The 26,771-nt window shown below is 39.3% G+C and overlaps 1 protein-coding gene across 10 annotated transcripts in view; it reads left to right on the top strand.

The window, feature by feature from the left end:
• The window catches only part of LOC100010026 (ras GTPase-activating-like protein IQGAP2), a 270,208-nt gene that overhangs the window by 56,843 nt on the left and 186,594 nt on the right, over positions 1–26,771 (top strand). For 9 of the 10 annotated variants that reach the window (XR_008917926.1, XR_008917925.1, XR_008917924.1 and 6 more), the window contains exons 18-23: positions 1,507–1,670; positions 5,313–5,473; positions 8,472–8,596; positions 11,063–11,241; positions 13,064–13,151; positions 23,171–23,334. Coding sequence is in view for 5 of the 10 variants with exons in the window: in XM_056824762.1 (XP_056680740.1) it covers positions 1,507–1,670; positions 5,313–5,473; positions 8,472–8,596; positions 11,063–11,241; positions 13,064–13,151; positions 23,171–23,334 (881 nt within the window). In the remaining 5 variants the exon portion in view is untranslated. The remainder of the gene's footprint in view (positions 1–1,506; positions 1,671–5,312; positions 5,474–8,471; positions 8,597–11,062; positions 11,242–13,063; positions 13,152–23,170; positions 23,335–26,771) is intronic. The other variant, XM_056824766.1, reaches the window with a different exon arrangement.

The following is a 26,771-nucleotide window of genomic DNA, read 5'->3' on the forward strand; positions in this document are numbered from 1 at the left end:
AATCCGAATCTAGGGCTTCTCATCTTCAGGTTTGGCATCTTATCCACAGCCACCTGCCTACCCTTCTAGATGATATCTAAAGGTGCCTTTTACATGGCAACGAATGTAACTTAATACTCTCTTGACTGTAGAGCTCTGATCATCGTTATGATCACTGATGGTGATAGAACTGTAAAGGATGCCGGATATTAGACTAAACTTTTCCTCAGCTGAGGAAACATTCTTGAATAATGAGAAAATATTTGTGTGACTCATTGTCTAAAGTGCTGACTCCATAGTGAGGATGGCTTGAGTTCAAGTCATGTCTCAGCTACTGCCTCGTTGTATTGAGCCAATGATTGAGCCTCTGACTGAGGTTCCTCCACCCCAATATTAGGGAAATAATAGTAGCTACCTCTCAGGGTTGTGGTCAGGATGAAAGGGAGATGATATTTATGCAGCACCGAGCAGCACAGTGCGTGTCACCTAGTAGGTGCAGAATTCATCCTTGTTCCCTTTCCTTGAGTAAGTAAGTTGCTGATAGTTTCTTAGATTCCTACAAGGATCAAAGTGGATAAAAATCAGGAATCTGGATTTCTGGTCCCAGCTATGCCACTAATACCTTTGGGACTATTGGAAAAATAATTTCTTCTCCATTAACATCAATTTCTTAATCTGTATAGTGCAGATTTTGCATGAGATAAACTCTCAGGTCCTCTGTGGGATATTTCAAGGTTTACTTTCTAATATTTGCCATCCCCACCTCATATCCTAGTTATCATCCCTGCCTTGGTCTCCTTTTTTGACTTATCAGCAGTGACTCATCTTAATTTCTCTGAAGTCACACATGTTGTAAGGCATTCTAGAGATGGTACTCCTGGTCAGATTCAGAGGCTCAAGCAAGGCTGGAAGAGTCAGATTTAGTTTCATATATAAGATGAAACATCAAATGGGAAATGTCTTGGGACCTGTAGTCTATGCACTTGCACTTTGAAATACCAATTCATACTATAAAAATAGACTGGTCAGCTGTGAAATGGGCTCATAAATAAAGTGGCATTAGTCCAAATCAGAATAAACAATGAAATGGTAAAGACAGAGGCAGATATTTGAGAAAAGAGAAAAAGTATAACAAAATATTTTAAATTTGAAATTTAGATATATAAAAGTATAGAGAGTCTTCACAATTTTTTGGATTATTTGCACCCACTGAAAAACAAAGTTTGCTGCAACTAAGGTGTCTATCATTGCAAATTAGCTTCAAGATGGAGCCCTTTTTAAGTACCTGTTCCTGTATACATTTGGTAAGCTAAAAGAGTATAAGGCAATAGCTGATCTTTGATTCCTATTGAAAATTAATGGGGCCTTCCATGTCTAACACCACATGATGTGGTCTAGCTACAAAGACAAGGCTGGTGCTGCCCCGAAGTGTAGTGATCTTTAACCCTTAATCACTGAGAGATTCAATGGGAAACACCACCAAGGAAATAGTGTGATTCTGACTGTCATGACATCTTTGTCCTCCAGGGCTCGCTGCTGTCAATGAGATCAATGCTGTGATTCGAAAAGGTCATCCCAGTAACACCATGAGTGCACTCATGAAACCTGAGGCCCAGCTCCCAGCTGTTCATCCCTTTGCTGCTGTTCTGTATCAGAATGAACTGTTCAAACTTCAGAAACAGAGCTCTTTGGTAAGTGCAGGAGGTCTGTGGCTGCATGAGTGACTCAGAGCCTGGAGCATTGCTTGGGAAGGGCAGAATCCACTTGAAAATGAGGTGTTGCTCTGAGATCATGGCAGAAGGGGAAGAAAGCTGCTGGGACTTTGTGGCCATCCATAGGATCTACTTGCCCTTCACTTAAAGTAGTGATTCCCCAGAAAGCATAGGCACTGTGTCGTCTGGACTGCCATGACGGGTGGTCCCGTGGAGGGAGCATTGGACCAGGGGTCCTGCAGACTTCGCTTCTCATGTGGTCTCAGACCCTTTCTAGCTTTGTGAGCCCAGGAAAGCTATATTTTAACCTCTCTTTGCCTCAGTTTGCACGACTGTAATATGAGGATAATAACAGTATATACTTTTCATGGTTCTTATCATCCAGGGCAAGTTGCTTAACCATCTGTGCTCTAGGCAACTCTCTGACTATGAATTGTGGAGAATTTTTGAACCTGTCTTTCGGACTATAATCCACCTCTATATACTTTCTCAACATTTGTCCTCATTTCGTCATCTAAGATTATGTAGTATTTATTACCCCTTTTTTCCATGTATCCACCTAACTTCCCCCAAACCCCAACAAAAGGTGTAAGAGGATTGTTCCCTCTATTCTCTATACTTGTAGAATCTTGGTTCGTCAATGCTGCTTTTGTGTTGTCATCTGATCGATGGCTATTGGAACTGTCTCCTACAATATTATCAGTAGATTGCTCATATTGACCAAAAGATTTGCCCAATGACAATAGCAGCTGCTTTTTAGAATTCTATCCTCTGTGAGATGGTGGTTTTCTAAAAATCTCCTCATTGCAGTTTCTACCCCGGTGGTTAGCTTGCAAAAGTAAGAAAACCTCAAAACCTTTTATTCCTACCTCGTGTAAGGCACTTTATTGGGTGTTATGGCCATAGAAATTAAAAATAATATTACCCCTTTCCTCAAAAACTGTACTATCCAATGATAGATATGATTCATAGACAGATAAACATAGATATAGGTACTATGACTATAAATATAAAAAATGTCCTGACTACCCTTTTTATTCTTTTCTCCAAGTATTCTCTTCTGTTTTTCTGTTCCACTGTTGTTTTTTTTTTTTTTGACAAATGCACAAATTCCTACAGTACCCATTCCATGGCCTCCTGTGTTTGTGATCTGCATAAGTATCCCCAAAACAAGTAAAAAGTAGCTGTCAGGGTATATTCAACAAACATTCACTGCCTACTAACTCAGGTGAGGTTTGTATTTTCAAAGCTCACAAGTCAGTTGGACAGTTGGTTTGGTCTCAGATACTTACTAGTTGTGTAACCCTGGGCAAGTCATTTAACCCTATTTTGCCTCAGTTTGCTCATCTATAAAATGAACTAGATAAGGAAATGGCAGAGCACTCCATTTTCTTTGCCAAGATAACCCCAAATGGGGTCATGAAGTATTGGAGGCTAATGAACAACCTTTACCTTGGAAGTCTATAGTGTTTTTGGGATATCTCCAGGATAAACTGAGACAGATGGCAGTTTGCAATCATACTAAAATCATCTAATTTCATCTTGTCCTGGGGTGGCCTATTCTTTCAGGCCATATTGGTTTTTCAAGACCTAAATCTTTTCAAGATTGTGGATAGTTAGGTCAAATGGAGTTTAGCCTATTCTTTAATACCTTTTTGTGGGTTACCAGTTCTGTTTTATAAGTTAGTCATTGACTATACCAACATATTCCAGACTCTTCCAACCAAGATCTTTCATGAAGCAAAAATCACTTCGCATGTAGTTTGTAGAGGGCCTATTTGACCCAAAGTCTTGGTGGATATTTTCCCCTGCCTTCTTTTTAAACTCTTATCTTCTGTCTTAGAGTCAAGACAAGAAAGCAGAAGAGTGGTAAGGGCTAAGCAATGTGAGTGAAGTGATTTGCCCAGGGTCACACAGCTATGAAGTATCTGAGGCCACATTTGAACCCGGGTTTTCTCAACTCCAGGTTTCACACTCTATGCACATAGCCACCTAGCTGTCCTCTCCTACTTTTTTTTTTACATTAATGATTAATATAATGATTGAGGATTGAATGGTATTTTCGCCATAATCGTAGAGAATACAAATTGCACATTAAGTCTATGTGTAACAAGTTACTACCCAACCAACAAATACCAAGGGAACCATGATGATCTGCCTGGGATACCTGTGACAGACTTCCCATAGAGAATTCCACTGTTTACTGGTGCACAGTATAGTTTCTGGACTGATTACTATATAGACTAACCTCCTTAGGAAATTAAATCCTACAGAGTAAGTAAGGAGAGAATAAGTATGTAATGACACTTTCTGAAAAAATGACCCATTCTAATCAATTAGTTGGCTGACTAATCAGCCCACTATATTTCTATTGGGTTCTGGATTGCCAAGTCTGGGCCTAAACACAGATAAATTCTGGGACCTCCCGCACTGAGTTGAGAGTTCTTATCCTGGTTTGAGATCAAAATGTCCCTGAATAGCTCCAGCCCTGCCCCTCCTGCTCAATGGTGATGGACACATTCTATGTCAGACTTCTCTAGATAAACCCACTCATACATAAAATTGATTTTCTGATGATTCCTGTAGAGATCACTACTCAATACACCTCCAATACTGCCAGCTTGCTCCTACTGATTCTTAGGATCCATTGGATGGATCGGTGTACTTTCTCCACCTCCTTATACCTAAACCAGTTCTTGTTTCACCACCCTTTCTCCAGTCATGCCTCCACTGTTAATCATGGCTCTAAATTTAGTGGTCATGATGTATTGATTGGGTCCTTAACTTCCTTGAACTTTAGTTTCTTCAACTATAAAATAAGAATAATAATCCTAGCATGTGTTTACCTAAGAGATTGATTTTGAAGATCTCTTAATCTAATGGTTAGAAAAGTTGTCCAAATCGGGAGTACTAGCAGCTAGGTGGCTTAGTGGATTGAGAGCCAGGCTTACAGATAGGAGACTCTTGGTTTCACATCTGGCCTTAAACCCTTTCCAGCTGTGTAATCCTGAGCAAGGCACTTGACCCCAGTGGCCAAGCCCTTACCACTTTTTTGCCTTGGAATCTATGTTTAGCATTGATTTTAAGACAGAAGGTAAGGGAATTAAAAAATAGATTGAGATGAAACAGTTAGGCAAGTAGGAGGAAAACCAGGACAGGGCAATACCGTGAAACAATATGGCTGTGTGACCTTATTTAAGTTACTTCACCCCCATTTCCTAGCCTTCATAATTCTTTTGCCTTGGAACCAATACACAGTATTGATTCTAAAACAGAAGTTAAGGGATTTTTAAAAAAGCTTTCTATACCTTAAAGCACTGTATCTGAATTAATACCATTGCTCCATAGAACATTATTTCAAGTGGCCCTCATAATTAGCTTGTAAAGATATGAGCTGTTGTTATTATTACAGGCTATAATGTTATTCCTTTTTATTCATTCTTGTTGTTCTTGTTATCCACTGTTATTCCTATTAATTTTGTTTTCCAGAGTTTTGACCACAGCACCCATTGCGGAAATGTGCTTAATGAAGGTTGTTGTTATTATTGTTGTTGATGTTTTTTAATGGTACTTTGTGTAATGCTGTCAAAATTCTCCTCATCGATATATGTTTTCCTACAGAACTACCTAACCCATGAGGAGCTCTCTATAGCATTAGAAATGTTGTCAGCTATCACTTTCCTCAACCTGTCATTGGAAACAAATGATCTTGTGTCAGTACAGAATGAACTCCAAAATCCCTTAATAGGCTTCAAAAACCTTAAGGGAGGATACTTGGAAAGGTAAGGGATCCCTCATTCCTTTCAGCTCTTTGTCAGTGGTACCGGTGAGATTCTGGAATCATTGGCTCCAGGGACCTGCAATCTCAAGGATGGAGTCCTTCCTGTCAAGCCCCTTTTGCAATGTTTTGTTTCCTGATCTTACTATTCGAAGTCATCATGAAGAGCTAAGAATGCTCATGTAGGTTGTCTTCACTATATTTCCTTTTTCAAAAATGTAGACTTGTTTCCATTCAACTGTGTGTGATATAAGGGAAGCTGCCACCTTAACATATACATTTCACATTCTTAAATGTAAAATTGTTATCTGGGGCCTTCTTTCAATTAAGAGAGCTCCAGTAACAGGCTCAAGAAGCAGTCAGCAGGACCTGCTTTTGAGTTCTGTCTTGGCTGCGTGAGCCAGACCATGTTGAGCTCTCAGTGTCTAAGGACACTCTCTACACTGGTAGATCTGATCACCTTCACCCACCCTAGGTCATCCTCAACCATCTGTCCCGTCACCTGCTATAAAATGGGAAGAAGCAGACATTGAGAAGAGGCTTCCTTTTGCTTTTTCCCTGGGACAGCCTAGAACAGGGTCCTAGCTAGCAGATGCCAATGTTCAGCTGCTGTTCCTTTCATTTGGTGCTGCCAGAACTCACTCCTGGAAAGCAAAGACACATGAGCCATTAGTGCAGGATGGATGGATGTTCTAAACCAAAATGAAAAGTTTGAGAAACATGCCTGAATGAGGGAGAGGGCAAGTCTAGGATACTTTTCAGTCAGGCTCTACAGGCTTTTCATCATTTATGCTGGTGACCACCGGAGGGGAGATATTGTCCTACTTCTCCTAGATTTAAAATTTGGTGAAACTCATCACTTCATCCCCTGCACCTCCCACCCCCAAGGTGATTATTGGATCTCGAGAGGACAGATATGTTAGAGGTCAGCTAACCTAGCCACCTCAGAGAAGGAAACTGAGGCTTAGAGTTTTTTAATATTCTTTTCTGATGTAGATAGAAGACAGTGAAAGAATCTCTCTTTTACTTTGGCTCCCTTTTTAAATTTTCTGTTTTATGAGTTCAGTTATCTTTTAGTAGCTAATGTTTTATAGGTCCTAAAAATGGTTATTCAGGTAACTGAAAATAGATCAATGTAGCTGGATCTTAAAGCAACATAAGTCAAAAACCCTTCAGTAGGTGTTTATTGTATACTAGAAACTGTCATTCTTTTTTATTTTTTAAATTTTATTTTTTTCTATGCAAAACACACTTCCATATTGCTCATTGTTGTAAAAGCAAACTCATATAGAACCAGAACTCCAAAATGAAATGGTAAATACACTGATGTGAAAGCAAGTACACCAGGAAGTGTGTTATGTTCTGAACCTAGAATGAAAGGGTCACTTGTTGTCCTTCCCCTGGAGGAGCTCATTTTTCAAAGGGAGAGACAAAATACAAAAATCTATCTGCATATAAGATAGATACAGTATGAAAGAAAAAGAAACTGAGAAGGGAAGGCATTAAAACCTTGGGTGACCTGGAAAGGCCTCCTGAAGAAGGTAGGATTTCACCTAAATGTTAAAGGAAGCTGAAGATACCAGGAGGCAAAGGTGGTAAGGGAGGAAATGCGGAGGAGATGCAAAAAGAGATGAGAATAACTGAAAATTCTTTAGAATATCTTTTTATATGTAGTGAGGTTGGGACTGTGGATAGAACACATATGACCTTGCAAGGAAATGACAAACCACTCCATTATCTTTCCCAGGAAAACCCCAAATGTGGTCACATAGGGTCAAAAATGCCTGAGAAATGACCAAACACCAATTACAAAGGGAACATAAAAATGTATTTATTTAGACCTCTTGCTGAGAATATCCCAAATAACAAGCTTTAAACCTTGTTTAAACCTTGGGGTTTTGTTTTTTTTTGAGATGTCCTAAATATGTAGTGTATTATTCTGGAAAGACTATTGAATTTAGAGTACAAAAAATCTAGATTTGTGTTCAAAATCTGCCATTAATGTACCGTGTCACTTTTGGCAAGTCATCGCACAGAAGATGTTCTTTCTTAACAAACCTTCATTATGTTAGTACCATTCAGCAAAACTCAATGTCAAAAAGATGCCAATTAATACTTCACTGGGTATTATTCAAATCAGGATAAAAAGTGACTGTGCTTCAGGATTCTAATCTGTAAAGTGGGTTCCATCCTAACACATACCTCCCAGGGCTATTGTAAACATCAAATTAGATAATTTCTACAGAGCACTTTCCCAACTTTTTATCCATTTAATCAAGCTTCATAGACATGTGATGATTGGTAAAAGTTTCAAGGTTTACTCACTTTCTGTTGTCAAATCTGGTGCTTTCTACATACCCAGAATCTCTTAGATCTCCAATCCATCGAAATGACTCCAAGGCAAGTGGGGCTGTTCATCAGCTCTCACTTAGACAATAGCAATGCCTTTTTTTTCTTCTTTTCCATTTTGTTAATCCCTCTCCTTCTGTCGTTTCTAAGACAGAAGAACAGGAAGGGCTGGGCAAGTGGGCGCTACGATTTACAGAGGCTCACCCAGCTAGGAAGGGGGGTCTGAGGTGCCTCCTAGACTTTAGTTCTGTCAGGGCAGGACAGCCACATGAGACCTCCTTTCCCTGAGCCTTCCCTTTGTGGGCATGCCCCCACCTGGAAGTCATTTTATGTGTGCTGTAAATATCTGTCCATCCCTGTGTAAGTCCTATGGAGGTGCGGGTTCCTTGTGGTTAGAGGCTATTTGGTGTGGCCATAGCGTCCTCTAGACACTCAAGTCCCCACAGGGCTTTTCCCTTTGCAACGTCATCATTTTACACATGCTTCTATGGTGAATGTCATCGAAGGGCTATAAACCCTGCTGCCTCCTCTTTCTCCTATTATTCCAATACGTCGCTCTCCCAATGTCAGTCCTATTTAGTCAGTTTGGTAAGAAGTCAACTCAAAAGGACAATTAAAGTTCACGGATGTTTGGTGACTTTTGTCTTTCCCAGGTACGCTAGCAGGCTCATGTCCATTAAAAGAGAAGCCTCATCTCAAGGACAAGATAACCTGAGCCGGAATGAAATCCAAAATTGTATTGATATGGTTAATGTGGAAATTAAAAAAGAAAAAGCAAGTAAGTACCGTCAGTTGGATTATGCAAAATGGTTGAGAATGTAGGTATTCTGGATAATTGAAAGTTTGACTTTTATGTAATTGTTTACTCAGTTTTTATTCCAGCCCTTTTGGGTGGAAATTGTTCTAATATGTATTACTTCATTTTTGTCTTAGTAAATGGAAAGAGAATCAAAACAAGTATTGGTTTCAAGCCAGAGAAAGGTAAAGGCTAGGCAACTGGTGTTCAATGACTTTCACAGGGTCACTCAGTTGGGAAAGTATGTGAGCCCAGATCTGAATCCAGGGCTTCTCAATGCCAGGATTGGCATGTTATACATAGACACCTGCCTTCCCCTCTAGATGATTTCTAAAGGTGCCTTTTACATGGCATCTTGATTGTAGAGCTCTGATCATCATTATGAACACTGGTGGTGATAGAACTGTAAAGAATGCCGGATATTGGACTAAACATTTTGTCAGCCAAGGAAACATTCTCAAATAATGAGGAAATATCTGATGTGTGGCTCAGTGTCTAAAGTGCTGACTCCATAGTGAGGAAGGCTGGAGTTCAAGTCATGTCTCAGCTACTGCCTCGTGATATGCCCCTGGGCCAATGATTGAGCCTCTGGCCGAGGTTCCTCCACCCCAATATAGGGGAAATAATAGTAGCTACCTCTCAGGGTTGTGGTCAGGATGAAAGGGAGATTATATTTATGCAGCACCAAGCAGCACAGTGCGTGTCACCTAGTAGGTGCAGAATGTATTCTTGTTCCCTTTCCTTGAGTAAGTTGCTGATACCTTCTTAGATTCCTGCGAGGATCAAAATGGATAAAAATCAGGAGTCTGGATTTCCGGTAGCCTTTGGGACTATTGGAAAAAAGATTTGTTCTTCATGGGCCTCAATTTCTTAATCTAAGGGAGGATTTTGCAGGAGATAAGCTCTTGGGTCCTTGTGGGATATTACAAGGTTTATTTTCTTATATTTGCCATCCCCACTTCTCATCTTTGCTATCATCCCTACCTTGGTTTCCCCTTTTTTGACTTGTCAGCAGCAACTCATCTTAATTTCTCTGAAGTCCCACAGGTTGTGAGGCATCCTTGTTTTCTTTTCTTCTTATGGTTTTGACATTGTTTTCTTGGTAGACTTCCATGTCAATGTTTAAGGCTTGTGGGGCTTCTCATGCTTTGAAATGTCCCAAACTCTCTAGGAATGATAACTGTCACCTTGTCAACTACAGTTGCTCCAAATCTTTTTGCCACCTTTTGATGGAAGCCTGGTCAGGGCAAGTGCTGATTGGCAGCTTTCTGCAAGATGGGACTGAAACAGAATTTGAGCATCTTTCTTTCCTAAACCTTGATGTTGAAAAATATGGAGAGGCTAATATTATACCGCTTCATCATGGGTTGTCTTCTTTTTGTTCTTTTGTAATATGCCCCCCAAACCCCAAAGTTGTCCCTTTTAGGCACCACAGGGTTATTTTCCCATTCTTCCATTGCTAAGGAATTTGGGGAATCTGCCAGTGAAACTGCTTGTATTGCATAGAGAGCCTAGTGTTGGATTTGGTCAAGAAGACCTCGGCTGAAATCTCCTCTAACATTTCCTTGCATAAAGGCAGGCTCTGATTTAGAGTGGAAAGGGACCTTATTGGTTAAGAAAATCTACCCTACCCCCAACTCAGGCCAAAAGCATTGAAATGACTTGCACAAATACTCTATAGCTTCTTTTTTCCTGTATCCTCCCTAAATATCTTTGGAGGATCAATCATTTTTAAGGTCCCTCCCAATTATTGTCCTGAGCTAAAAGAATCCTGGATGAGAAGCAGTTTCTACGTAAATTATCAAGCATTAGAGTCAGCTAAAGTAGGCAGAGCCTTAAGTTCCTTTTTTTAGAGCACAAAATTATTTTACGGTTAAATATATATTACATTCACCATTTGAATAAGATTAAACAGGAGGATGTAGGAAAGTGTGAAATGTTGTAATTATTGTAGTACTTAAACACCAACAACCTTAAAAGCCATATGGCCTATTGTGTATAGACCACGGCCTCAGATAGTTTTCAACTATTTAACACTGAGCACATAATCTCAATATTTGTAGATCTCTCACAAATAAAACACATTAAGGCCAGCTAAGTGTCTCAGTGGATAGAAAAGGCTTGGATACAGGAAGTCCTGAGTTCAAATGTAACCTCAGATAGGTCTTAACTGTATGACCCCTGGTCAAATCACTTTGCCACAGTTGCCTAGTCCTTACTGATATTCTGCCTTACAACTAATACTTAGTATCAAGTCTAAGAAAGAAGGTAAGTACTTAAACACACACACACACACACATACACACACACAGAAACCAAAATGGTTCTCTTTAATTTTTATCCAGACAATAATTTAAGATAAAACTGGCAGACTTTTATCATTACAACATTTCTCCTGTTTGCTTTTGTTGTTTTAAAAAATACCTTTTATTCCTCTCTCACCTTCAGGGAATGCTGCAGCCATTCCAATTAATAAAGCTATTAAGGAGGGCATCTCAGAGCAGACTCTTGTAACTCTGAAGAATCCAAATGCATTTTTAACCTATATCAATGACAGCTTTGCCAAGAATTATCAAAAGGAACTTTGGGAAGCCCAGCAGAGAAAAAAAGAAAGTGCGAAAGTGAAGGTACTTCATTAGATAATGAGTAAATGTACAACATAGTTAAGGGTGTTCCTTGGTGTTGGAAATAGAACAGTTGTCAGCTGATAAACAGTAACTACCAGGAAGATATAAGAAGCCAGGGCACAGATCAAAGAATTTGAAAGTAGATAATGAGGTAAAAAACTTTTAATTCAACACCCCAAATGCATGAGGAACTTGCAGTTTTATCGAAGCTCACCAGAAAAGTACTAGGAGATATGGTTCCAATAGAAAGGATGGGGAGTCCTTTACTTTGCAACAGCTAGAAGCATGATGGTGAACCTATGGCATGTGTGCTAAAAATGGCACCCAGAGACTTCTCTGTGAGCATGGGAGGTGGGGGCCTCCCCCACAGAGTTGCTTCCCTGACCCTGAACACTTACTCCCTACCCTGAGCAGAGTACTCAGTACTGGCTTTTCCCTTTGCCCCTACCCTGTCTGGGAGTTGAGGCTGCAGAGGTTGGAGAAAGGCTTGTGGTTTCCTTTCCAAAGAGCATGGCCAGCCCCACCCCCCAAAAGATCTCCACTTTCTTCCTTCCTTCCCTGCCAGCTAACAGTCTGGGGGTGACCTCAGCTACTAAAGGGTAATTGCACTCCCTCTGACCCCTGCTCCCATCTCCATGGGAGTTTCAGGTCAATAGGCAGATGGGACTGGATGCAGAGGAAGGTCCCATGGCCACAGGATGTGGCTTCCCAATGGCTGGGGGCTGACCCTACCCGCAAATGTAGAGTGGGGGGCATAGGGTCTCTAAGCCACCTTCGGATGGGTGGGTCCCCATAGGCTCAGGAGGTGGCTTTCCCTAGGCATGAGCTGGCTGGGAGCTGACCCCACTCCCAAATGCTGAGTAGGAGAAGCTGGGTCTCTGAGTTGTCTACCCCCTAACCCCAGACTTTACCCACCTCTGCAGCCCATGGCCAAGCAGCAGAAGCCCCCTCACTCAGTCAGCCCCTGGGGCAGCTGGGTGTAAGGGTAGGTCGCCATGGCTACTGGAGGTGGCTTCCTCAGGCTTTAGCCAGCTGGGAGTCATTTCACCCATGAAACCCCTAACTCCAATGCAGGGGGTGGGACAAGGCACCAAGGGTGGAGGCACCCCACAGGTCCCAAAAGAGTTTCAAAAGGTTCACCATCACTGACCTAGAATTACTTCCCAACCCTAGTTTTCAAGGAATCTCCATGTTCCTCATGCTGTTCTTTGAGAAAAATCTCAATCCTAGCTATATTTTTTCCTTAAAGTTCTTTCACAGGCATCAAAAAAGTGTACTTCGTGCAACAGTTTTTCAATAAAAAGGCTTAACTTCCCTTCCTTCCCCTCCTCTCACCCACATGACCAGAACTTTCATCCAGGATTCATTCTATACCCCAGAAAGCAGCAGTGTTTACAACTTCATGCCTCCTGTGGTTAGTTTATTCTGGTCTAAATTCATCTGGGTAATGAAATTTTCAGCTTTATGTAATAAGCCTGGTCTATAAGCTCTGAGATGATGATTACAAGAGAAAAGCAGCTCCCAGGAGAGCTTTTTCTCCAAGTTGTATTGGAGGAGTGGCCAAGCAGTCCAGCATCTTTGCCAACAACATCCCAAATAGAATTGTACAGAACTAGACAAGAGAAACAATGGAAGGAGAAAACAAATGTGGTTTTACAAATATTGTGCAACAGTAACAAAAATGAAATTTGATTCTGTATCTATTAAACGCATACTTTGTGTGGGAATCACTGCCACATTTAGAAAGATATTACCTGAAGCACTTAACTCTTTAAAACCTGGTTGCTTTTGGGGGGCAATCAGTGAAGGTGTTGTTTTTCAGAATATCCTTCTTTCTGAAGAAGAAAGAGATGCAAAAGAAGAGCAACTGACTCCTGCAGAAATCCAAGGGAGCATCAATAAAGTCAACAGTAAGTAATGTCATTTTGTGAAGGAAGTGCCTTATATTTGCTAGGTGATAGCCTGAAATAGAGGAAAATTGAAAACAGATGTCTTGCCCAATTGTATTTTTAAGTGAAAAATAATATAGAAAAAGTTACTATTGCCAATGAGGGTAGATGGTTTTCTGCCTATTTTTCATTAAACTTTTAGGGGTCCATAGAGTTTTTTGCTCCTCAACTTTTAAAGTCCCTCATTAATCAATATAGTCTTTTAGTAGTCAGTTTTATCACACCACTTCTACTTCTGAATATCTACACTGGGTCTTTAATTTTGTTGTGGTTTCTGTTTGTTTCTCTCTTTTGAATCTTTTGGTGTCATGCTTCCAACTTAAATCATTTCTTGATGGAGAAAGAGCCTACAGATCCTTGCCCAGTGTCATGTCATGGTGTTCTAGTGGGAAAGTGAGAGCCATTCCTTTGTTTGGTTTAGCACCTGTCTCCCCACTCTAAAAAGTTCAAAGTGGGTAAGAATTGTTTTCTTTCAGCCTGCATGGCTTTACTCCAAGTTATTAAAGAGGAAGGAGTGTTCATGCCAGGTTTGAATCCTACAGTTCTGGTCCCTTCTGGATTCCCGCAGCAAAATTCCTTATGGCATCTAGAAGAGTTGTGTGGCTTTAAGGAACATAAAATTCATTTAATTAAAATGAGAATATACTAGTTTCCCTGCCTCCGCCTGCATTTTTTTTCCCCTTGCTAATACAAGCCATTTTACTCTGAACTCCAGTAAAGACATTCTTGAATTTTATTTGGACTCTACACAAATGAAAGTAAATTATCCATGTATCCTGGAGCCTTAATAGATCCCAGTGTACCCTTTGGATGAGTTTTGCAGAATTGTATTTTTTAATTGTTTTAAAACCCATGATTAATGCATGGAAATCAGTATAGCTGAAATGCTTTGCAATTACAATGGAACTGGCAAAAGTTCAGATATCAGTAAGATGAAGGAAATGTGTGTATAATTTCATATTGCTGTTTTTTTTTAAAGAATTATAATGTAGAAAGTGAATCTTGGAATATAGAACATTTTCAGAGCTTCCGGGGAAAAACCCTCATTTTTTTTTTCTGAGATAGTATTTAACTTTCGGAACATTGATGTTTTCTTTTTTATTCCAACAAAATAGGTTGTGAATATAGCAGCAGTCAAATATTAGTCATTTGAAGAAACATACTTTGAACTTTTTCTTTCTGATCTGTTAGGAAGTTGGGCATTCCCTTATGCTTTGGCAAAAATAAAACAAAGGAATAAAGTAGTACTCCTGATGAAGAATCTAAGAATCAGAAGTATAAGGAGTAAAGTCATTCGTAGCTTTTTACTTTCATTTATTTTTGAAGTGTAAAAGCTACTGTTTCTTTCCTAGGGATCAGATTTTGTTTGGAATTTGAAAGAATTGTGTTTACAAAAATTCACTGATAGTTTTTAAATTGGCTGACTGCCAATTTGTTTCTAGTGACTATCATTTTCCCCTCCTTTTTAAGTCGGAAAAGGTATTCATGAATCAGTGGTATAATTTTTGGCTAGTAGTCATATGTAAATGAAAGATGAAAGTGTTGAAAAATGTTGCATGGCTTTATGGCTTTAATAGAAAAAAATTTCTTCCAAAGCTTTTAATCTTTCCTCATTTCAAAATATATATTTCATCAGGACCAAAAGTTGATTTTGGAAAAAAAATTGTTTTTAATGTATTCCAGTCAAGCCTCATTAAGGGCAGAGAATAATAATTCACTTCAACATTTTACAGTGTAGCAATTGTTTAGCTTAGAGAGAGTGTTTTGTTTTTCAAATGCCAATTGAGGAATTTTCAATTTCTAGTAGCATTTCTGACAGTCTTCTGTGACCCTCAAAAATAATCCATTTGCCAAAGTCTTCAAGCTTGGTGTGAACTGTCCTGACTCTCATGTTCTCTTTGTTTTCTATGCTCTGTTTTTCTTCCAATATATAGCAAGAGAAAGCAGTGTTGTCTTTTCTGAGGGAGAAGAGCATGTATCACTAGTATTTTCATTCAGATCAGGAATATTAAATGATTGAGGTGATCATGTATGGAGCCATTATTTTTAATGTCATAAAGAGTTAACAAAAGGCATAATTCTCCCTTCAAAGATTTAAAAATAATTTAAAACCTTACTCCATGATTAGCCTCTTATGTCAAGGTGTGGAAATAGCCAAAGAATAAAGGATGACTTTCTCCAGAAACCATTTTAATTGACAGGTTAATTCTTATAGTAATGAGAGTTTTTTTTAAATATATTTTATTTTATCATTTCCAAGCATTATTCGTTAAAGACATAGATCATTTTCTTTTCCTCCCCCCCCCACCCCCCATAGCCGATGCATAAATCCACTGGGCATTAGATGTTTTCTTGATTTGAACCCATTGCTTTGTTGATAATATTTGCATTAAAGTGTTCATTTAGAGTCTCTCCTCTGTCATGTCCCCTCAACCGCTGTATTCAGGCAGTTGCTTTTCCTCGGTGTTTCCACTCCCATAGTTTATCCTTTGCTTATGAATAGTGTTTTTTTCTCCTGGATCCCTGCAAATTGTTCAGGGACATTACACCGCCATTAATGAAGAAGTCCATTACGTTCGATTATACCACAGTGTATTAGTCTCTGTGTACAATGTTCTCCTGGTTCTGCTCCTCTTGCTCTGCATCACTTCCTGGAGGTTGTTCCAGTCTCCATGGAACTCCTCCACTTTATTATTCCTTTTAGCACAATAGTATTCCATCACCAACATATACCACAGTTTGTTCAGCCATTCCCCAATTGATGGGCATCCCCTCGTTTTCCAGTTTTTGGCCACCACAAAGAGCGCAGCTATGAATAGTTTTGTACAAGTCTTTTTGTCCATTATCTCTTTGGGGTACAGAACCAGCAGTGCTATGGCTGGGTCAAAGAGCAGACAGTCTTTTATCACCCTTTGGGCATAGTTCCAAATTGCCCTCCAGAATGGTTGGATCAGTTCACAGTTCCACCAGCAATGAATTAATGTCCCTACTTTGCCACATCCCCTCCAGCATTCATTACTTTCTTTGCTGTTATGTTAGCCAATCTGCTAGGTGTGAGGTGATACCTCAGAGTTGTTTTTATTTGCATCTCTCTGATTATAAGAGATTTAGAACACTTCTTCATGTGTTTGTTAATAGTTTTGATTTCTTTATCTGAGAACTGCCTATCCATGTCCCTTGCCCATTTATCAATTGGAGAATGGCTTGATTTTTTGTACAATTGATTTAGCTCTTTATAAATATGAGTAATTAAACCTTTGTCAGAGGTTTCTATGAAGATTTTTTCCCAATTTGTTGTTTCCCTTCTGATTTTAGTTACATTGGTTTTGTTTGTACAAAAGCTTTTTAGTTTGATGTAGTCAAAATTATTTATTTTACATTTTGTGATTCTTTCTATGTCTTGCTTGGTTTTAAAGCCTTTCCCCTCCCAAAGGTCTAACATGTATACTATTCTGTATTTACCCAATTTACTTATGGTTTCCTTCTTTATGTTTAAGACACTCACCCATTTTGAATTTATCTTGGTGTAGGGTGTGAGGTGTTGATCTATTCCTAGTCTCTCCCACACTGTCTTCCAATTTTCCCAGTAGTTCTTATCGAATAGTGGATTTTTGTCCCAAAAGCTGGGATCTTTGGGTTTATCGTATACTGTCTTGCTGAGGTCGCTTTCCCCCAGTCTATTCCACTGATCTTCCTTTCTGTTTCTTAGCCAGTACCAAATTGTTTTGATGACTGCTGCTTTGTAATATAGTTTAAGGTCAGGGACTGCAAGGCCCCCATCATATGTGTTTTTTTTTCATTATTTCCCTGGATAGCCTTGATCTTTTGTTCTTCCAAATGAACTTTGTTATGGTTTTTTCTAAATCAGTGAAGAAGTATTTTGGTTGTTCAATGGGTATGGCACTAAATAGATAAATAAGTTTGGGTAGGATGGTCATTTTTATTATATTGGCTCGTCCTATCCATGAGCAGTTAATGTTTTTCCATTTGCTCAAGTCTAGTGTGTGGCGAGTGTTTTGTAGTTGTGTTCATATAGTTCCTGTGTTTGTCTTGGGAGGTAGATTCCTAGGTATTTTATTTTGTCTAAGGTGATTTTGAATGGGATTTCTCTTTCTAGTTTTTGCTGCTGAGCTGTGTTGGAGATATATAGAAAAGCTGATGATTTATGTGGGTTTATTTTGTATCCTGCAACTTTGCTAAAGTTGTTGATGATTTCAATTAGCTTTTTGGTTGAATCTCTAGGATTCTTTAAGTAGGCCATCATGTCATCCGCAAAGAGTGATAACTTGGTCTCCTCCTTGCCTATTTTGATGCCTTCAATTCCTTTATCTTCTCTAATTGCTACTGCTAGTGTTTCTAGTACAATGTCAAATAGTAGAGGTGATAATGGGCATCCTTGTTTCACTCCTGATCTTATTGGGAATGCATCTAGTTTATCCCCATTGCAGATGATATTAGCTGATGGTTTTAGATATATACTGTTTATTATTTTTAGGAATGACCCTTCTATTCCTATGCTTTCTAGTGTTTTTAATAGGAATGGGTGTTGTATTTTATCAAATGCTTTTTCTGCATCTATTGAAATAATCATGTGGTTCTTGCTAGTTTGCTTGTTGATGTGGTCAATTATGTGGATGGTTTTCCTAATGTTGAACCAGCCCTGCATTCCTGGTATGAATCCTACTTGATCATGGTGAATGATCCTTCTGATCACTTGCTGGAGTCTTTTTGCTAGTATCCTATTTAAGATTTTTGCATCTATATTCATTAAGGAGATTGGCCTATAGTTTTCTTTCTCTGTTTTTGACCTGCCTGGTTTTGGAATCAGTACCATGTTTGTGTCGTAAAAGGAGTTTGGTAGAACTCCCTCTTTGCTTATTATGTCAAATAGTTTGTATAATATTGGGATTAACTGTTCTCTGAATGTTTGATAGAATTCACTGGTGAATCCATCAGGCCCTGGGGATTTTTTCTTAGGAAGTTCTTTGATGGCTTGGTGGATTTCATTTTCTGATATGGGATTATTTAAGAATTCTATTTCCTCTTCTGTTAGTCTAGGCAGTTTGTATTTTTGTATATATTCATCCATTTCTCCTAAATTGGTGTATTTATTGCCATATAATTGGGCAAAGTAATTTCTAATGATTGCCTTAATTTCATCTTCATCGGAGGTGCTGTCCCCCTTTTCATCTTTAATGCTGTGAATTTGCTTTTCTTCCTTCCTTTTTTTAATTAGATTGACCAGTACTTTGTCTATTTTGTTTGTTTTTTCAAAGTACCAGCTTCTTGTCTTATTTATTAAATCAATAGTTCTATCACTTTCGATTTTATTAATTTCTCCCTTAATTTTTAGGATTTCTAGTTTGGTTTTCTGCTGGGGGTTTTTAATTTGATCGCTTTTGAGTTTTTTCATTTGCATTTCCAATTGATTGATCTCTGCTCTCCCTTGTTTGTTAATATAAGCATTCGAGGGATATGAATTTACCTCTGATTACCGCTTTGGATGCATCCCAAAAGGTTTGAAAGGATGTTTTGCCATTGTCATTTTTAATTGTTTCTATGATTTCTTCTTTAACTAAACGGTTTTGGAGTATCATATTGTTTAATTTCCAATTGTTTTAGATTTGGTTTTCCATGTACCATTACTAATCATTATTTTTATTGCCTTGTGATCTGAGAAGGCTGCATTCATTATTTCTGCTTTTCTGCATTTGTGTGCTATGTTTCTGTGACCTAGTGTATGGTCAATTTTTGTGAATGTGCCATGTGGTGCTGAGAAGAATGTGTATTCCTTTTTATCCCTATTTATTTTTCTCCATATGTCTATTAATTCTAATTTTTCTAAGATTTCATTCACTTCTTTTACCTCTTTCTTATTTATTTTTTGATTTGATTTATCTAAATTTGATAATGGTTGGTTTAAGTCTCCCACTAGTATGGTTTTATTGTCTATTTCTTCCTTCAATTCTCCTAGTTTCTCCATTAGAAATTTGGGTGCTATATTATTTGGTGCATACATGTTGATTAATGATATTTCCTCATTGTCTAGAGTCCCTTTTAACAAAATATAATTACCTTCCCTATCCCTTTTGATCAGGTCTATTTTTGCATTGGCTTTATCAGATATCATGATTACCACTCCTGCCTTCTTTCTGTCAGTTGAGGCCCAGAAGGTCTTACTCCATCCTTTAATTCTGACCTTGTGGGTGTCAACCCGCCTCATGTGTGTTTCTTGAAGACAACATATGGTAGGGTTTTGGATTCTAATCCATTCTGCTATTCATCTACATTTTATGGGTGAGTTCATCCCATTCACGTTCAAAGTTATGATTGTTATTTGTGGACTCCCTGGCATTTTGATAGCCTTCCCTAATTCTAACCTTTTCTTCTTCAGCTCTACCTTTTAGTCCAGTGATTTACTTTGAATCAGTCCCCCTTGTCCCCTCCCTTGATGTTTCCCTTTTTAGTCCCTCCCTTTTTGTTCCCTCCCCCTCCCCCCTCTCTTTCCCTCCCTTTTTGTTCTCCCTCTCCCCCTCCCCCCCCCCTTGGTTTTCCCTTCCCCCTACCCTTGTTGGGTAAGATAGAATTCAAGATCCCAATGGATCTGGATGTTTTTCCCTCTCAGAGTTGATTTCCCTGAGATTAAGGTTTAAGTAAAAAAAAACCCTCTCTTCCTCTCCTTCTTATAGGAGTTTTCTTCCCCTTCCCTTCCCATGTGAATCTTTGTGTGAGAAAGATTATTCTATTTGGTCTTTCTTTACCCCCTATTTATACATTACATTTTCCCCACATATTAGTATACATAGATTGATATAAATGTAGTCCTTATAGAAGAGAGTTTGAGTAAAAGAAGAAGATAACATTTTCCCCCTTTCCTTAATAGTTACCTTTTCAGGTATTCCTTGCTCTTTGATTTTCGGTATCAAACTTTCCACAGAGCTGTGGTCTTTTCTTTGCAAAAAGTTGGAAGTCTTTTATTTTGTTGAATGCCCATACTTTCCCTTGGAAGTATATAGTCAGTTTTTCTGGGTAGCTGATTCTTGGTTGGAGACCCAGCTCTCTTGCCTTTCTGAAGATCATGTTCCATGCCTTACGATCATTCAGAGTGGAACTTGCAAGGTCTTGTGTGACTCTGATTGGCATTCCTTTATATCTAAATTGTCTTTTTCTGGCTTCCTGTAGGATTTTTTCTTTTGTTTGATAGCTTTGGAATTTGGCAATTACATTCCTGGGAGTTGTCTTTTGGGGGTTTAGTGTAGAAGGTGTTCTGTGAGCTCTGTCAGTGGCTGTATTGCCCCCTTGTTCTAGAATCTCTGGGCAATTTTCTTTGATTATATCTTGTATCACCATGTCCAGTTTGGTGTTTATTTCTGGCTTTTCTGGGAGTCCAATTATTCTTAAATTATCTCTTCTCCCTCTATTTTCCAGATCTGTCACCTTGTCGGTGAGATATTTTATGTTCTCTTCTAATTTCTTGGTATTTTGGCTTTGCTTTATTAATTCTTGCTCTTTCACAGGATCGTTGTCTTCCAGCTGCCTGATTCTGGCCTTTAAAGCCTGGTTTTCCTTTTCTGTTTGGTCACACCGGTTTTGTAGATGCATGAATTTCTTTTGCATTATTTCCCACTTTTCCTCCCAGAAGGCTTCCATCTTTTTGGTCATTTCTGATTCAAATTCTTCATGGGTTTGTGGAGAGTTTCCATTTCCTTTGGAAGGTTTTGGAGCATTTTCTTGTATATCATATTCTATCTCCTCTGTATTTTGTATTTTGGCTCCATAGAATGTGTCCAAAGTCTCCCCTTTCTTCTTGTTTTTCTTGGTATTTTGGGGCTTCTGTGCTTCTGTGGAGTTTGCCATCTCTGAATGGGGAGGATTAGCTTTTCTTATCTCTGTCTGGTGTTCAGAGGCTTTAGTCCTGGGCAGATTGTCGGTTCTATGAGGTTTCCCTGGGTTAAATTGAGTATGCCTCACTGGAACTGGAGTGGAAGGGTCGGACCAGGGGGCCACACTCTCCCCCGGCTCTCTGGGTCTGGTTGCTTTCCGGAAGTTGCCTTCAGAATAGCTGGCCGTGAGGCTGTTTCATCGGCCTGCGGGGGGGATGGGCTGCAGCTTCCGGGAGCTCCGAGGGCAGTGACTTTCACTGGGACTTGGATAGCAGGATCCAGCCAGTCAGCCCGTGAGGCTGTCTTGCCCGCCCTGAGGGTTGCTGTTGTTTCAAACAACCCTGCTCTCTGCAGGGGGAGCTCCGAGGGCAGTAACTTTCACTGGGACTCGGATAGAAGGCCCTGAGGGTTGTTGTTGTTTCAGACAACCCTGCTCTCTGAGCGGGGTGGGGCTGCGGCTTCCCGGAGCCTTGGACTCTGCGCTCCTACCCCTTAGGTCCGAGTGAGCTCGGGTTCTGGCTTTTGAGGGGGGCCGTACCTTCTGATCTGGGTCCAGGTCCAGGAGGAGGATTCCCAGGGTCTATGCTGTTGATCGTCTTGAATTTCGGCACCTTAGGAGCTTATAGTTTGAGATCAGTCGGGAAGGGTTTTCCGGAGATCTGAACTTTAGCTTTCTCTAAGCCGCCATCTTGACCGGAAGTCTGAGTGTTCTTATAGTAATGGAATGTTCATTTTTCCTAAGAGTTTTTTTGGTCATGGGATGGATGCAGACTCGGCATGAGCATTTCCTGACCCTGAGTGTTGTCAGATGGCAGAATGACTTACAGAGGAAGTGTGTAGGCTCCTTTTGGATGTCTTTAGAAAGGGAATAATTTTCCATCCGTCAGGGTTGGGTTTTATGTAATCTTGGCTGGAATCTGGACTTATTAGCAAGAGGACAAGTGATTAACAAGGTCTAAAGTTTCTCTTCAATTTTATTAGTGTGGTCTGGATAACTGCCTCATATGGATGGAGTACTTTTTTGGTCTTTACCTCTATTCCCCAGTGGCACAAGTCAGCAATCATTCTTCCCATTGATTGACAGCGAATTCTATTCCCTGTTCCCTGAAAACCATGCCAAGTCCATGTTTCCAAAAAGTCCTTATAGGAAACCTTAAAATTTATTTTGTTCTGACCATTGGATTTAATGCCTGGTCTCCAGGTCACAGCAGCTATGACTGTGTCTGAAGATTCTTTACCTTTGAAAAACTGTGAATAAGCTTGTGCCTTCACAGGATGTGTTACAATAAATTATTGACACAATTAAGTCACATGCCCTATAGTGTTCTTTGTCTTGAAATGTGTGCAAATGATATAAAAATTATGAAAATATACATATTTTATAGTAAAATGACACTTTGTAGAACACAAAGTATTCTGAGAAATGTCTATTGTTAGTCAGTCCACATGCTTACATTAACATTCACTATGTGCCATGTACCTTGCTCAGCTCTTGAAACGTGGAGAAAAATGGCAAAAACATGTTTATAGCTATATTTATAATTGTAAATCCATAAATAGTCTAGGCACTTGTGCTTTGAAATAATTATGCAGACTATAAAAATAGACTGGTAGGCTGTGTAATGGGCTCATAAATAAAGAGGCATTTGTCCAAATCAGAATAAACAATAAAAATTTAAAGACTGAGGCAGATATTTGAGAGAAGATAAAAAAATATAGTAAAGTGTTATTTTAAAGTTAAGATTTAGAAATATAAAAAGTATAGATAGCTTTCATGATTTTTGATCATTCACACACATTGAAAAACAAAGGTTGCTGCAACTAAGACGTCTATCTTTGCAAATTAGCTTACTAATACTGTTTCAGTATTACTTTGGTTATCTAAAAGGGTGAATGGCCTTAGCTGATCTATGATTCATGTTGAAAATTAATGAGACTTTCCACCACATGGTATGGTCTAGCTACAAAGACAAGGTTGATTTTCCCCCTAAGAGCAGTGATCATTAACCCCCAATCCCTGAGAGATTCAATGGGAAACACCACCAAGTAAATAAAGTGTGATTCTGACTGCCATCTGACTGCCTCCTTGTCCTCCAGGGCTCGCTGCTGTCAAAGAAATCAATGTTGTGATTCAAGAAGGTGATCCCAGTAACACCATGACTGCACTCATGAAACCTGAGGCCCAGCTCCCTACCGTTCATCCCTTTGCTGCTGTTATGTATCAGGATGAACTGTTCGACCTTCAGAAACAGAGCTCTTTGGTAAGTGCAGGAGGTCTGTGGCTGCATGAGTGACTCAGAGGCTGGAGCATTGCTTGGGAAGGGCAGAATCCACTTGAAAATGAGGTGTTGCTCTGAGATCATGGCAGAAGGGGAAGAAAGCTGCTGGGACTTTGCGGCCATCCATAGGATCTAGTTGCCCTTCACTTAAAGTAATGATTCCCCAGAAAGCATAGGCACTGCGTCGTCTGGACTCCCATGACGGGGTGGTCCCTTGGATGGAACATCGGTGCGGGGGTCATGCAGACTTCAGTTCCATTGTGGCCTCAGACCCCTCCTAGCTTTGTGACCCTGAGAAAGCCACATTTTAATCTCTCTTTTCCTCAGTTTGCAAGACTGTAAAATGAGGATAATAAAAGCATATACTTTTCAGGGTTGTTGTCATCCTGGGCAACTCTCTTTGACTATAAATTGTGGATAATTTTCCAACCTGTGTTTTTGGCTATAATCTACCTCTCTATAATTTCTAAACACTAGTCTTAGTTCTGCCTTTTAGGATTATGTAGTATTACTTCTTGTTTCCATTTATCCACCTAACTGCCCCCAGGACCAACAAAAAGTGGAAGAGGATTTTCCCCCTTGTTCACCATACTTGTAGAAACTGAGATCATCAATGTTGCTTTTGTGCTGTCTTCTGACTAATGGCTATTGTTAGAGCAAAGTTGTCATAATAAGTTAACTGTCTCCTATAATAATGAGTTAATTGTAGATTGCTTTTATTTACCAAGAATTTCACCAATGATAATAGCAGCTGATTTTTAGAATTCTACTCTTGGAGAGAGGTTTTTCTAAAAATGTTCTTACTTGGTGGTTTGCTTGTAAAAGTAAGAAAACCCTAGTCCTCCTCATGTAAGACACTTTATTGTTGTGACCAAAGAAATGAAAAATGGTACTACCTCTTTCCTCAAGAACTATACTATCCAGTGATAGCTCTATTTTATAGAAAGATAACCATAGAGCAAGGTTCTATGACTATAAATATAAAAAATGTCCTGGATCTCTCTCTCTCTTTTTTTTTTTGTCTTCCTGAAATATTTTCTTTTGTTTTTGCTGTTTCATTGGTTCCTTCTAATTTGGACAAATGCATATTTATTCTATTCTACCATTACATGGTCTCCTGTGTTTGTGGTCTTCATAAGTATCCTCAAAATAAGTAAAAAGTAGCTGTCCGGGTATATTCAACAGTCATTCATTGCCCACTAATTCAGATGAGGTTTCTATAATCATAGCTCACCAGTCAGTTGCAGAGTCGGGTTATGTCCTATGTGCTAAAAGACAACATGGCTGCTAGGTTGCAAAATGGATAAATTACTAGATGTTGAATCAGAAAAACATGATTTCAAATCTGGTTTCACATACTTACTAGTTATGTGACCCTGGGCACATCATTTAAGCCTATTTACCTCAGTTTCCTCATAGAAAAAATGAAAGGGATAAGGAAATGCAAATCACTGCCTTATCTTTGCAATGAAAACCTCAAATGGAGTCATGAAGTGTTGGAGATGATTGAAAGATTGAACAACAATAACAGTCTCTTGATAATTGGCCAACTTTGAGACCTTTATCTTGAGCCTTCTCCAGGGATAAACTGAGAGAAATGTCAATTTCTTTTTTTTTTTTTAAATTATTTTATTTGGTCATTTCCAAACATTATTCATTGGAAACAAAAATCATTTTCTTCCCCCCCCCACCACCACCTCTCCCATAGCCGGCGCATGATTCCTCTGGGTATCACATGTGTTCTTGACTTGAACCCATTTCCGTGTTGTTGGTATTTGCTCTAGAGTGTTCATTTAGAGTCTCTCCTCAGTCATATCCCCTCCACCCCTGTAGTTAAGCAGTTGCTTTTCTTCAGTGTTTTTACTCTCACAGTTTATCCTCTGCTTGTGGATAGTGTTTTTTAGATCCCTGCAGATTGTTCAGGGACATTGCATTGTCCCTAATGGAGAAGTCAATTACCTTCGATTGTACCACAGTGTATCAGTCTCTGTGTATAATGATTTCCTGGTTCTGCTCCTTTTGCTCTGCATCACTTCCTGGAGGTTGTTCCAGACTCCATGGAATTCCTCCACTTTATTATTCCTTTTAGCACAATTGTATTCCATCACCAACATATACCACAATTTCTTCAGCCATTCCCCAATTAAAGGGCATCCCCTCGTTTTCCAATTTTTGGCCACCACAAAGAGTGCAGCTATGAATATTCTTGTACAAGTCTTTTTCCTTATTATCTCATTGGGGTACAAACCCAGTAGTGCTATGGCTGGATCAAAGAGCAGACAGTCTTTTATCACCCTTTGGGCATAGTTCCAAATTGCCCTCCAGAATGGTTGGATCAATTCACAACTCCACCAGCAATGCATTAGTGTCCCTACTTTGCCGCATCCCCTCCAGCATTCATTATTTTCCTTTGCTGTCATGTTAGCCAATCTGCTAGGTGTGAGGTGATACCTCAGAGTTGCTTTGATTTGCATCTCTCTGATTATAAGAGATGTAGAGCACTTTTTGAAATGTCAATTTCTAATCACACTACAATCATATGATTAATCTTGTCCTGAGGTACCCTATTCTTTCTGGCCATATTGATTTTTCAAGACCTAAGCCTTTTGGAGATTGTGGATAGTTAGGTCAAAAGGAGTTTATCCTGTCATTTACCATCTCTTCGTGGGTCACCAGTTCTGTTTTAACAGTTAGTCATTGACTTTGCCAACATATTCCAGACACTTCCAGCCAAGATATTTCATGAAATGAAAGTTACTTCACATGTAATTTGTAGCATGATCATGTTCTAAGTGGATGTTTTCCCTTGTCTTCTTTTTAAACCTTTTCCTTCTGTCAAAAGAGTCAAAACAAAAATCAGTCAATAAAAGGCAGAAGAATAGTGGTAAGTACTAAGCAATATGAATGAAGTGATTTGTCCAGGCTCACACAGCTATGAAATACCTAAGGTCACATTTGAACCCTGGTTGTCTCGACTCCAGGTTTGGCACTCTATTGATTTAGCCACCTACCTTCCCTCTTCCATCTTTTTTACTATAATGATTGATGTAATAATTGATGATTCAGTGGTATTTACAGTTGTAACCCTAGAGAATACAAATTGCACATTTAGTCTATGTGTCACAAGCCACTAGACAGCCAACAAATACCAAGGCAACCATGACAATGAGCTTTGGGTCCCAGTGACAGTGAATTCCATAGAGAATTCCACTGTTTACTGGTGCACAGTATAGTTTCTGGACTGATTGGCATATAGACCTTAGAAAATGAAATCTTACTGAGTAAGTAAAGAGAGGATAGGTATGTAATGATGATTTCTGTAGAACCACCCATTCTAATCAATTAGTTGGTCAATAAGTCTCCTATATTTCTATTGGGTTCTGAAATGCCCTGTCTAGGCCTAAGCACAGATAAACTCT

This window comes from Monodelphis domestica, chromosome 3 (assembly GCF_027887165.1).
Source record: "Monodelphis domestica isolate mMonDom1 chromosome 3, mMonDom1.pri, whole genome shotgun sequence".
NCBI classification, from domain to species: Eukaryota; Metazoa; Chordata; class Mammalia; order Didelphimorphia; family Didelphidae; genus Monodelphis; species Monodelphis domestica.